Source organism: Emydura macquarii, unplaced genomic scaffold (assembly GCF_026122565.2).
Source record: "Emydura macquarii macquarii isolate MOO-44397 ecotype Brisbane River unplaced genomic scaffold, CSIRO-AGI_Emac_v2 contig_2246, whole genome shotgun sequence".
Lineage (NCBI taxonomy): Eukaryota > Metazoa > Chordata > Testudines > Chelidae > Emydura > Emydura macquarii.
Window position 1 is genome coordinate 2,934,849 of NW_027132383.1, and position 12,847 is coordinate 2,947,695.

The following is a 12,847-nucleotide window of genomic DNA, read 5'->3' on the forward strand; positions in this document are numbered from 1 at the left end:
CCTTTGCTCATGGCAGTGGGAGGAGACCAGAGCAGGGGGGTGGGGAGGGACATGGAGGAGGGGTCTGAAGCAGGGGAGGTGGGCGAGGGGGGAATGGAGCAGGTGTGGAGGGAGGGGTGAGGGCCTGGACCAGTGGGGGCAGGATGGGGAGGACGGGAGTGGAGCAGTGGGGGAAGGGCAGGAGGTGGGGAGGGGAGGGGAGGCTGCAGAGGGAGACCCCCTTGAGCGAGTGGATGGCACTTGCCCAAGGGTCAAATCCTGGCCTGGCAGGTCAATGCCGAGTGCCCCAGCCTGCCCACCCAGGGCCTTCACCCCCAGCAGTGGCCATGGGCTGGTGGAAGCTGATCACGGCCCCTCTCGTCACCCCTGCAGGCCATCCATGAGGGGAAGGACTGCCGCCAGTACCAGGAGGACCTGCAGCTCCAGGCGCAGAACGACACTGCTGCCCGGCAGACCAACGACATGCTGCAGGTGAGCGCACAGCCCTGGGCAAGCAAAGGGCCGTGGGGCAGGTCAATGGGGGGGCAGGACAGCTGGGCTCTGGCATGGTCCTGGGGAAAGCCTGTGCCCCACGCGTAAAATGGGGCTACCAGTTCCTGGCCTCACTCCCAGCCATCCCCTGCACCCCCCAACCACAGCTCTGCCAGCACCCCTCAACTCCCCACCTGCAGCCCCAGCGAGCCTGGCCCTGGGCTTCCCCCCAGCTCTGCCAGTGCCCCTCAATCCTGACCCGCAGCCGGGCTCCTTCTGCAGCTCCGCTTGGTTCCACGCTGGTTCCCAGGCTTGTGTCTTGCTGGCTGGTGCCCGACTCCCCCGCAGCGAGGGGGCGGGGCGGGGCAGTTCCACGCCAGGTGACCCTGCTGCCTCCCCCTCACAGACACTGGTGCAGATGGGCGAGGCCATGCACTGCCCCGTGTGCCGCATCGTCGTGCAGAAGAAGGACGGCTGCGACTGGATCCGCTGCACGGTCTGCCAGACGGAGATCTGCTGGGTGACCAAAGGGCCGCGCTGGGGGCCTGCGGTGAGTGTCACAGGCCAGGCAGCCCCGGCCCCAGAGCGCCTGCCGGGGGGAAGGAATTCCCCCCACAGGGGCTGTGCTCAGCCCCGCTGCTGCCTCCGCCACACAGCCCCAGTGGGGTGGGGTGTGCGAAGCAGCAGGATCCTACCCCGTGCTGGGGGGCTGCCCCTCCCCTGGGCTCCAGACGGGGATTTCCCCAGCTCCTGAGCCACTGCACCAGGCAGGCAGAGGCTGAGCGGCTCCCCCTCAAGCAGTGGGGCTGAGGTTCCTGCAGCCCCCAGGCTATGCCCCAGCTGCTGGAAGATGGGTGCTCAGGGCCGGGCGTGGGCTGGAACAGGAGGGGAGCAGCCCCTGAAGCCAGCCAGAACAAGGGGCTCGTGGGGCAGCGCTGGAGCTGGCAGCCCTCCCCTCCCCGCCGGAGACTCGTGGGGGTGGCAGCAGCAGCAGCCTTCCCTGCTCCTGGCCCCGCGGCTGTTCCTGCTGGTGCCTCCGGCAGGGTCAGGGCCGTGCTGCTCCCCTCTGGCTGCAGCCCAGGGTTAGCCCTAGCTCCCTCCCCATTCCCCACGGAAGGTGGGTGGGGGGCAGATGCTGCTGAAGGCACCCCTCTAAGCAGCCTGGGGCAGGCACCTCCATCCCCTCGGCTCTGGCTGACCCGCTCTCCTCTCCTGCAGGGCCCTGGCGACACCAGCGCAGGCTGCCGCTGCAACCTCAATGGGCAGAGGTGTCACCCCTGCTGCCAGAACTGCCACTGAGCATGTGCCCAGCGGGGCAGGTGTGACTGAGGTGGGGCAGAATGTCCCTGCGCCTCCCCCGCAGCGCAGAGTCCAGCAGGGGCCTTGCTCCCAGGGGAGCGCCCAGCCGTAGCTGCGTGTGGGGCTTGGAGGGGGCGGTGTTCCCCTCACCCGAGCCCGTCTCTGCCCCCACCGCCGGCCAGGATCCGAGAGCGGCTGGACCCTGCCCTGCGTGCCTGGCTCCGGGGCCACGTTATGGCTTCTAGGGCTAAGTGGGGGCTGGAGGGAGGGGAGGGGGAGTGTGTGTGTGTGTGTGTGTGTTAACAGGTGTCCTGGAGAACTCCTCAGCCCCCTGCCCTGTCACCTCCGCGTGCTCCCCCCACCCCAGGGCTGTTGAATGGCTAACAGGGCCCCCCTGCAACAGCTGCACGGCGGGGGCAAGGAGCTCCCGTAACTATCTAGGGAGGGGGACGTGCTGGCAGAGCAGCCATCGGGGGGGTCCTTTGGGCTGCAGGGGCAGGGCCCAGGGAAGCTGCACCCCCATCCCGTCATTTACTAGGTAGGGGGCTGAGAGACAGTGCTCCGGGCCAGTCTGAGCCCCCCAGGCCCAGCGCAGCTCTGGCTGGCGCTCCCTCCACCTGGGGCTGAGCTGCAGGGGGAGCCCTGAAGGATTTACTCCCCAGGACAGGCATGGTGCAGCACAGGCTCCTGGTGCCAGGCCTGCCTGGAGCCGCTGACAACGCCAGGGGGAGAAGAGTCAGTTTCTACCATAAGGCCCCAGTGGGGGCAGCTCAGGCTGTTAATGGTGCCACCCCCCACCTGGGCAGCGAAGAGACCTCACCTCCTAGCTGCTCCTGCAGGAATCCAGGGGCCGTGCCCCCCAGGCCAGCTCCTGGAGTTGGGGCCGGGTCAGCTGGCCTGGGTCTGGGATGGGGGGCAGGTTAGCCCCCCACAGCTGTGGCCTGCTCTGCCTGTGCTGCAGAGCACCCACCCTGGCGGCAGTCCGGGCGACGCTAGCAGCAGTGGCCAAGGGCGGGTTGCTCCTCCCCACTGCATGGGGAGCAGGCACGGAGGACCCAGGCCAGGCCTTTGCGCAGGGCCCCTCCCCACTGCCAGGTGTGCTTCACGGTCGCCTCCCAGTGCTGGGCACGGGTCCTTCGGGGCGGGGCCCATCCTCTGCCCGGGACGCCCCAGACAGCTGCAGCTCAGGGCAGAACCATTTCATAAATGCCACCATTACACGCAGGCAGGCTGTGGCTGCTGGGGATGGCGAAGGCCCGGGGACAGGCCCAGGGCCGGGCAGACCACCACACTGCACGTCTCCCGTGAAGATTTAAGGGTTTATTTCTGCCCCCGCAGCAGGCGTGTGCAGACAGCCGCCCCCCGCCCCCCATTCCCAGAGTCCTTCCCCGAGGCCCAGCAGGCGCGCGGCTGCGTGAGAGGGAGAGGACATTAAATAAGAGCAATGTGTCATGAGGAGTGAGCAGCACCCGTCTGTCCATCCAGCTGTACATACATTCCTGTTCAGGGCAGAGGCCGCAGTCTGGCTGTGCGGCCCAGGCCCACGGGGCAGGATGCTCGGGCCCAGTGCTTACTTGGGGGGCCGGTACGCGATTTTCCTGCTCTTTAGCACAGACCACTTGTGGCGCTTCAGGTAGTAGATGAGCGGTGTCAGGAGGCCAATCATCAACAGCATCTGGGAAGGAAAGGGAAGGGTCAGGCCCTGCCCTGCTCCCGGCCCCAAGCACCTCCCCACAGCAGCGCATGAACCCGACCCATGCACTGGCAAGCGGAGGGCTGGCCGCCATGGGCCGCGTTCCCCCCTCCAGCGCAGGGCGCTCCACGCCTCCCACCAGCCCTGCCTCAGCGCCGCCTGGGCAGGGACTCACCTTCAGGCCCATGAGTTTGCGGTGATCGTGCTCCGGCTCCGCGGCCCACTTCAGGAAGGTGCACACGTCTTTCGCTATCTGGGACATGGTCGCTGGGGTCCCTGGGAGAAAGCAGAGTCAGCAGGGCCCAGGCCGCACGCGCAGGCGGAGCGCGCCAAGAGCCCAGGCTGCAGGCAGGCTGGGCCAGGGCCCGGGGAGAAGCACAGGGCACAGCCAGCAAGGAAGCGACTCCAGGCACAGGCTGCAGTCGCCTCAGCCCACACTCCCCACGCGCCCCTCGCTGGACAGTGCCCCGCCCCGGCTGGGAGGTCCCGCCGCAGAGCCCCTCTCACCATCCTCGAACTCCAGGATCTCGTTGTAGATGGGCGGTGCCATGGCAATGGACTGCCCCAGGAAGTAGGGGTTGTAGTGCAGCTCCTCCCTGATGGCTACCCCGGTGGGCGGGTCGCAGTAGCCGGTGATGAGGGAGAACACGTAGTCCTCACCCCCATGCCTGAAAGACAAGGCCAGGGTGAGATCCTGGGCCCTCGCCAGACCCAGCCGCCCCAGGCCGGGGCCGCCATGTGTGCGGCTGCCCTGCACCCCGGCAGGGGAGACGGGCTCTGGGATGGCCCCGTGTGATCCCTGCCTCCGCTGATGGCAGACACCCCGCGATGGAGGCTGGAAGGAGCCCCCGACTCTCCTGCAGGCGAGGGGCGGCCTAGGCCTTGCTAAGCGTGCTCAGGCCCATCAGGACACGGCGGCAGCCTGGGCTCAGCTAGTCACCGTCACCATGTGCACACAGAAGCCCCAGCCCGCATTGCTCCAGCTCATCTGGGAGGCGTGGTGCAGCGGGCCGGGCCGTGTGCTCCTCACAGGACGACGTGCTCTCTGGTACCGGCTGCTCAGACACAGCCCTGGGCTGCAGGCCCGGTCCCGGTCCCTGCCCGAGGCTGAGGGCACTCTGGAGGGAGCCTCACCTAGCGCTGATGATGTAGCTCAGGTCTGGGGGCAGCGCCCCGTTGTTGGCCGCTCGCGCCGCCTCAGGGTTGGGATAGGGCTTGGGGAAGTAATCGGAGAGCTTGCCTGGGCGTGTGAACATCTCGCCGTTCTCGTCAGGGCCATCGACCACCTCCACCTGGCACGAGAGAAAACTGAGCCGGGCCACAGAGCCCTGGGCTGGGGCCCCCGCACCGATGGTGAGAGGCCAGCTGCCCACCCACGCAGGCCCTGCTCCCCTCAGCCAGGGCCTGGGGGGCAGTCGCACGGCAGCGAGCCCAGCTCTCCCTCCGCTCCCAGCACACATCAGCCACAGGCGTCACCTGGCCGAGCTGGGTGCAAATGTCCCCCCCAGCCAGCCCCCTGCACTCAGCCTCACCTCCTCAGCCAGGGCCTTGGCTTCCGCCTCGGTGTGGGAGACGCCGACGAGGTTGCGGAAGGCCAGGTAGTCCATGCTGTGGCAGGCTGCGCACACCTGTTTGTACACGTGGTAGCCGCGCCGGATGCTGGGAAGAGGGAGGTGGCCGTGAGCCCCTCTGCCTGGCCGAAGCCCGTCCGCTCCCCATTGCTGAGTGAGCGGGAGGGGGCTGGAGCAGCAGCCACAGCAAGCCCTCCGCCGTAACCGTGGGGAGCAGCTGCCAGGCCCCAAGCCTCCAGCATCCCCTGCAGGAGCCTGGACATCAGGCAAGGGCCAGCGAGAGCCAAGCGGGGGGGCTGACCCGTCACCCCTGGGATCCAGCCAGCAGGACCAGCTTCCCCACCTGCCTGTGCTCTGAACCCTGCAGGGGCTGCCCTCCTCCGTCAATCCCTAGGACAGCCCCGCCTCACGTACCTGCTGTGATCCAGGGAGGCCAGCAGGCCCTTGTGGCTCCAGGGGTAACTGGGAGGATGCAGCTCCAGGTCCCCGGCACTCACGGCCGTGTGTAAAGCCAGGGCTAGGCCAGCGCCGCCAGCAGCCAGCACGCCCAGCGCGGACAGCGCCACCTTCCTGCCACGGGACATGCCCGACAGCGACGACATGCTGGCCTGGAACAGACGGGAACATTCAGACTCTCCCCCTCGGGCAGCTGGAGGACAGGCCTCCCACCCCCACACCCGCAGGCCCCCCTCACCCCCCAGACTCCACGACCCGGTGGCATGGGTGGCGCTGCCCAGAGGGACCAGGGTCCAGCCTCTGGAACCTTCCCCTGCCCCCAAGAGAGGAGTGGGGGGCAGGAGTGCAGCAGGGCCCTGGGCGCCCTCCGTCGTGCCACACAGACAGGAGAACTGACCTCCCCCGAGCAGAGGGGAGACGACTCCGGTCCCCCTCCAGACAGAGTGGGAAGGGCCCGGCGGCGTCAGGAGCAGGGAGCTGAAGTTTCAGCTGTCTGCGTGGCAGCCCCCAGCTGCAGCCATGGAGGGCTAGCAAAACGAGCAGGGGGTGGGCTGCGGCTCTGCCAGGGGTGTTGTTTAAACCAGCCAGCCAGCCCCAGCCACATGGGGTGAGAGTCCAGGCCTCTCAGGCCACCCCTCACCAGACACAGACCCCACAGGGGGAACTGGGCCCAGCAACTGCCCCTCAGGGGAGCAGCAGGAAGGACTATGGAAAGCCCAGGCCCACTAGCCCTCCACGGGAGAGCACCCCCCTGGCAGAGTGGACCCAGGCACGTCCATGGGGGAGTGAGCAGGGAGCACACGCTGAGGGGCACAGAGCTCCCAGTGCAGGGCAGGACAGTAACCAGGCTCAGCCCATGCACCTCCTCAGTTCGCTGTGACCCACCACGGGCCTGCAGCATCTCCTGGGCAATGGCACGCGCCAGCCCTGGCGAGAAGGGATGGGGCCTGGCCCCCACATACCAAGTGCCTGAAATAGGACAGGCTCAACACTTAGCCACATCGCCTCATCCAGGTGCGCAGCTAGACCGTCTGTAAGCACTACCCGTGCTCCACGCCACACCCCACCTTCCCTGCGGGATTAGGTTAGAAAATGGTGAATGGTGCCTTTATTTACTAGCTTCACTCTTTATTTGGGAGTTGGGGCAGGCTCTAGTGGGGTGGACTCTGGAATTGAATTAAAATGCACAGAACAGCTTTTCAATTTTTTTATTGGTGAAATAAAACTACCTGGAGCGTGGCAGATACTTTATCAGTGCTTTACCTGTGTCTGTGCTGCATTTCAAATTAACTCGGGTTAAACAAAGGCAGCGTGATCTGCAGTTAATGAACTGAACTGATGGACCTGGCGACCAGAAAATCAACATTTTAGCGCTGGGAGATCTTCTCTCACCTCGGTTTTATTCCTAGACTGGAAAAGGGAAAAAGTGTCCCTCCTTTCCCAGCCCCCAACTGATGCGTTAACTTTGACGGAACCAGCCATGGAATTGAGCTGGAGGAAGATGCTGAATTAAGACAATATTCTCTCTGCTGCTGTCAAAAGCAGGCTCAGCCCTTCATAAACTCTGAGTCCAGGTGCCCAGCCAGCGACTCCACCAGTCCAGTACTTCGCCTTCCCTTAAAACATCAGCAGTAAACGGGTGCCTCATACTATGGTTTATGTTCCGTTTAAATGATTCTGACGGATTACAGTGAGTTCAGGCCTTGACACAGGTTGTCAATTTCACATTTAGCTTTAAATAGGCTTATTTTTCAAAACAAAAGTGTATTTAATTTAAATAAAACAATCAGTTTCCCCCCCATCATTGATTTTTACCCACCCTGATTGCAGGACAATGGGACGCAGTCAGATGCCAGTACTGGGAGTGTCACATGGATGCATGTGGCCCCACCTCAACAAGCCCCACTCAGCTAAGGGGCAAAGGGCTCAACTAGGGGCAGCTGCTGCTGCTGTTTATCTGCAGCACCATATGTCAGCAGCCATGCCAACGCAAGGACCACCACAGCCCAGTCCAGCACCATGCAGTACCACACCACAGCCAGCTGCAGCCGCACCGTAACTACCGGAACGCCTGTCGCGGAAAGCACTGCTCGGAGGATGGGGACTCGGAGCCAGGAACTCCCGGCTGATGCTGATTTAAGCAGGTGGCCTGGACAAGTCATGGCCTCTCACCATACCACTCCTTAAAGCCAGAAGAGACAGTTAGATCATCTGGTCTGATCCCCTTTATAGCACAGGTCAGGGCATTTCACCCAGTTACCCCTGTGCTGGTCCAGGAAGTTGTTTGGCGGAAGCTTCCTGAAAAGCAGCTGGCTTGGATGTGAAGCCTTTGAGGGGGAGAATCTCTAGTCCCTGGGGAGTCCGTTCCAGTGGCTCATCACCCTCACTGCTAAACATCTGAGCTAGTGTCTCATTTGAACGTGTCTGGCTTCAGCTTCCAGACGCCGGTTCTTGTTCTGCCTGTCCCTGCTAGATTAAAGAGCACTTTAGTACCAGGCGTTTTTTCCGTACATACTAATCAAGTCACCTCTCAATCTTCCGTAAGCTAAACAGATCGAGCCCCTTAAGTCTCATTGTTCAGCATTTTCTCCAGCCCTTGAATCATTTTTGTGGCTCTTTTCTGCACCTCTCCAATTTTTCAACATCCTATTTAACATGTGGACCCCAGAAGTGGGTGCAGGGTTCCAGTGTGGGTCTCAGAAATGCCATGGCCAGAGGTAAAGTCCCCTCCCAACGACTCCCGTTTATACATCCGTGGATCACATTAACCCTTTCTGGCACAGCAGCACTCATGCTGAACTGCTCATCCGCCACGATTCCTTGATCTGATCCGCTCACTGCTGCACAGGATACAATCCTGGAGCCTCTCTGACTGACTGACTGTGTGTTGCGGGAAGAAGTACTTTTCTTATGCTCATCTTAAACCTGCTGCCTATTCATTTCATTGGGTGACCCCTTGTGTTACATGAAGGGGTAAATAACATCTCTATTCACTTTCTCCACATCATTCATGATTTTATAGACCCCGATCAAATCCCCCTTAGTTGCCTCTTTCCTAAGATGAACAGTCCCCGGCTTTTTAATCTCTCTCATGTGGAAGCTGTTTCATACTATTAATTTTGTTGCCCTTCTCTGTACAGTTTCAGAGAACATGTATTCTACCGATACCATACAGCGCTAGTTTATCAGAATGTCATGAAGCCTTAATGAAAGTCTAAATCTATTACAGCTGTTATTTGATAATAAGCTCTTCAATCTAGCCGAGAGAGGTCCAACACGATCCAATAGCTGGGAGCCAAAGCTGACAAATTCAGACAGGAAATAAGGCGTAGATTTTTGACAGGGAGGGTAATTAACCATTGGAACAATTTCTCAAGGGTCATGGTGGAGTCTCCATCACTGGCCATCTTCCAATCACAGTTGGCTCTCTCTAAAAAGGTACACGCTAGGAATGATTGCAGGGCAGGTCTCTGGCCTGTGTTATACAGGAGCTCAGACTGGATGATCACAACGGTCCCTTCTGGCCTTGGACTCTATTAAAAGAACGAACTCCGGTTTGATAAGACCTATTGTCCAATAAAACCACGCTGACTGTAAGACAGACCTTAGCAGAGAGAGAAAGATTTGTTCATATTTCCTCAGCGCTAGGAAGATGCAAAATGCCTGGTGATTGAGGCTGCCTCACCAGGTGCAGAATAACTCAGAGGACAATTCCCATGTAACAGAGGGACTTTATTGCCATCAGCCCAGCTACAGCGAGCACAGGAAAGGGAGCACAACAAAGTCCCCGGGGGGAGGCCGGCTGTGGACAGAACAGCCTGCCTTTACAGACCAGGGGAAGTCAAGGCTGGCAACAGGCGCATACCCTGACAGGTAGCAGATCTGAACGGAGACAGTCACCTGGCGGCAGCGAAAGCTCCCGCTGCCCCCGCACACCCGAGGAAGCTGCATCCCTGCCGGTCCCCCTGCAACTGCCGCTGGGCGGGATCGGGGCCACGCAGCCCCCGCCCAGAGACCCTTGGCCGTGGAGCCGTTGGCAGGTTTAGTGACCAGGAGCAGGTCACACGAGCCGCAGGAGGAGGAAACTGCGGAGAGCGGGAAGGCAGAGCCGCGGGCGGCCTCCCACCGCCCAGCCCGTGCGCGCCGGGCAGAGCCCTGCCTTGACGGGCCGCTTCTGCCCGGGCCAGAGACGTGCCCGGCGCTGCACCATTTCCCCCTCGCTAACGCGCGCGCAGCCGGCCCCCGGCGAAGGACTCGGGCCCCCCCCCAACTCCCACCTTCCCCCGAAGCTGCCGGGCGCAGGGGACGCGCCGGGGCCGGGCCGGTGTGAGCGGAGCGGCGGGCGCAGCCCAGCGCGCCCCGGGAGCACGAGAAGCCCCGGGCTCGGGGCGGGGCCGGCACAGCAAACCCCAGCGGCCCGGGCCGCCCGGCCCCCACCGCCGGTACCGGCCCCGTAACGCGGCCCGGGGGAGGGATGGCCCGGCCCGGCCCGGCCTAGCGGGGGAAGGGGGCTGTGCCCGGCCCGGCCCGGGGCTGTGCTGAGGGCGGGGCGGAGCGGGCCGGGCTCCCAGCGGCTCCTGACGGCGGGTCCGGGGGCGCCGCGCCCCGGTGACCTTCAGGGCCGGGCCGGGCCGGGCGCGGGGCCTGGCGGGGGCCGGAGCCGAGGTCGGGGCCGGGCGCGGCGCGGCGCGGGGCGGGGCTCACCTGGGGGGGCCGCAGGCGGGGCCCGTGCGGCGGAGGCAGGAGGGGGCCGCCCCGAGCCCGCAGCACCAGACACCGCGCCGCCCACAGCGCCGCCATCTTGGAGAGGGGCCGGGGGTCCGCCTACTTCCCAGCGTGCACCACGCGGGCGGCCCGACGGAGGCCGGGCGGGAAAGGCGCAACGGGGTGACGCGCCGGAAGCAGCCCTGGCCTTTTGGGGGCGGGGTCAGGGCTGGGCTCCACCCCCTCCCCCGCCCCCTGGCGCTGCGTGCGCGGGCATGGGCAGAGCGGGGCAGGGGGAGCTGGGGGGAGGGGCAGGCAGGAGCTGTGAGCTGGGGGAGGGGCAGGCAGGAGCTGGGGGAGGGGTGGGGGAGGGGAGCTGGGGGGAGGGGCAGGCAGGAGCTGTGAGCTGGGGGAGGGGCAGGCAGGAGCTGGGGGAGGGGAGCTGGGGGGAGGGGCAGGCAGGAGCTGTGAGCGGGGGAGGGGGAGCTGGGGGGAGGGGCAGGCAGGAGCCGGGGGGGGGATGCAGCTGCTGCCAGACCTGGCCATGGGCTCAGCTCCTCGTTGGCACCGTGTGGCCACTGCCCCCCCACGGCTGAGCACGCGGGGCCAGGCCAGGCCAGGCCGTCTCGTCCCGGGTGGTCCCTGGCCCCGAGGGGTTGGCGCTCTGAGGACTACACCACCGTTACCAGCCCATGCTGGCGTTGCGGCTCGCCCCCGCCCCACGTTGCTGAGCACTCAGTGGGGACACGGGCTGGCCCACCCGGCGGGGCGAGGGCGGGAGCAGACAGCGGAGCAGCCCGGGTACAGGCACTGCTGTGCCCTCAGGCCGGAGCAGGGGGAACACGGAAATGTCTGAAAAACTGCTCAGAGTTCTGGATGGGCTCATGAATATTCATGAGTGCATTTGGCGACTGCATGCTGGCGTGCCTCAAAATAATTCCGAGTCTCAAGGTGTGCCGCGGCCCAGCAAAGGCTGGGACCCACTGCCCTGCACCTCACCTCTGCAATGGATGTGCGGGGGGGGAGGGGGCAGTGTTGCCACATTGCCACCCATGCAGGGGGGCTCCTGCCCCCTCCCCCCCCATGGCACCGCTGATCACCCCCTGCAGGAAGAGCTGTGGGGCTGGTGGGCCAGGCAGCAGCAGGGGGCTGCCTTGGTGAGTTGGCCCTCCTCCAGCCCCATGCACACAGCCTGAAAACCCCACCAGTGCCCCCGGCTATTTACAGACACCAATGACCTCCCCCCACCTGGAGCAGAGGCACTCGAGTAATGTACAGATTTTCTGTGTGCAAAGAACCGACTCGGGGCCCAAGAAGCCAAAGCTCCCTTTGCCGTCAGTTCTGTGGGCGGGAGAGAGGCAGGAAGGCCCCGCAATGGGGTCACCACCAAAGCCTGGAGAGACGTGTTCAACCCCAGTGTGGCCTTGAGCCAGCCCCCGTCTCGCTGTGCCTCCATGCCCAGCTGTATGGTGGGGAGAACAGCCCTGCCCCCAGGCGTGCGCCGAGGAGAACGAGAGACGGGTGGTGCCCAGCTCGGACAGGGACAGGGGCTCTGCACTATCTCAGCTCCAGGCTGCTCTCCAGGGCTGCTTCTTCCCAGGGGAGGGCCATGCCATCCCTTCAACTCGGGGGCAAGTGCTGTCTCCTGCACTCACCCACCTCCCCAACAGCCAGCAATTCCAGAGGGGGGGTCTCTGGGGAGGTGTCCTGGGGGGAGATGGAGCAGTGCCCCAAAAAGCTCTGAACAGTGTGGGGAGACCTGGACTCCCCCGCGTGGAGCTGGGGCACAAGGGCACGGGAGGAGGTGGTGGCAGGGATGAGTGTTGCCAGGGGGTGAGCTGCTGCGTTCCGAGTGCCGCCCCCACCGCCGTGGCTCCGTGGCGGATGTTAATGCTGCTCTGCAGAGTGTGAAGTGGCTGCCTCGACACTCTACTTTGCCCTGCCTGCTCTGCTGCCAGCCTGAGACACCCTGGCTTGGCCTGGCCTGGTGACTTCCCGCAGCTACCTCCTGTCCCTGGCGTCTTCCCCACCACGCCTGACATAGGGACCCCCTGCCCTGCACTGGAGTGCACTGCTGTCCTTCCAACGCCCGCTCTGCCATGCTGCCACCACGGGGCAGATGGGGAGAGCAAGCACCACCGTCACAACCCCCCCCCCCAGTGTACTCGGAGTGGGGCTGTCTCCCTCCCCCTCTGCAGAGCAGTTCCCGCCCAGCCCTGTAAGCTCTCCGAGGCAGGATCATTTAGTTTCTTACAGTGGGTCAGGGCCCAGACCCACAGGGCTGCCCCGCACGATGGAGGCTTCCGGGCTAGGAACCACGCCCACCACGCTCGCTGAAGGCTTTGCCTGTTGTTTTATTACAAAGATGGACACCCCCGGCACGCACTGGACTTTGCATCCTCCGAGTTCCACCCCCCGTGCACCAGCCCACCCTGCTGGCTGCTTTGCAGGCCCGTCCCACCTCGACAGCAGAGGTGTGTGCACTAACCCGCGTCCCCACACCTCCTCCCCCAGGACTGAGCGAGTCATGCCCAGCCCAGGCGTGAGCTCGAGGGCGGTGTCTGCAATGGGGTCCTGCCGTGCTGCCTCCCCCTCCTCCCAGCGTGAGCCCAGCCAGCTGCCCTCTGTCCGTGGGAACAAGCGGGGCCAGAGC

At 64.2% G+C, this 12,847-nt stretch overlaps 2 protein-coding genes across 2 annotated transcripts in view; one reads left to right on the plus strand and one right to left on the minus strand.

The window, feature by feature from the left end:
* The window catches only part of SHARPIN (SHANK associated RH domain interactor), a 45,730-nt gene extending 43,781 nt beyond the window's left edge, over nucleotides 1-1,949 (plus strand). Inside the window, exons 12-14 of the mRNA XM_067560144.1 lie at nucleotides 373-471; nucleotides 878-1,021; nucleotides 1,690-1,949. Of these exons, the coding sequence (XP_067416245.1) occupies nucleotides 373-471; nucleotides 878-1,021; nucleotides 1,690-1,770 (324 nt within the window). The 3' untranslated portion in view covers nucleotides 1,771-1,949. The remainder of the gene's footprint in view (nucleotides 1-372; nucleotides 472-877; nucleotides 1,022-1,689) is intronic.
* Nucleotides 1,950-2,413: 464 nt separating this feature from the next.
* Nucleotides 2,414-10,346, minus strand: CYC1 (cytochrome c1). Its single transcript, XM_067560168.1, has 7 exons — nucleotides 10,195-10,346; nucleotides 5,449-5,642; nucleotides 4,996-5,122; nucleotides 4,598-4,755; nucleotides 3,971-4,131; nucleotides 3,639-3,739; nucleotides 2,414-3,445 (listed from the first exon to the last, which is right to left on the minus strand). The coding sequence occupies exons 1-7, from the start codon at nucleotides 10,288-10,290 to the stop codon at nucleotides 3,341-3,343; spliced, it is 942 nt and encodes a 313-aa protein (XP_067416269.1). The 5' UTR covers nucleotides 10,291-10,346; the 3' UTR covers nucleotides 2,414-3,340.
* Nucleotides 10,347-12,847: the final 2,501 nt, after the last annotated feature.

Excerpts from the sequence above, each read along its gene's own strand:
- CYC1 (XM_067560168.1), bottom strand. The coding sequence starts at position 10,290 with ATGGCGGCGCTGTGGGCGGCGCGGTGTCTGGTGCTGCGGGCTCGGGGC. Across the intron at positions 5,123-5,448 it reads GCCTCCCTGGATCACAGCAG|CATCCGGCGCGGCTACCACG; the intron begins GTACGTGAGGCG and ends CCCTCTTCCCAG. Across the intron at positions 4,132-4,597 it reads AGCTACATCATCAGCGCTAG|GCATGGGGGTGAGGACTACG; the intron begins GTGAGGCTCCCT and ends CTTGTCTTTCAG.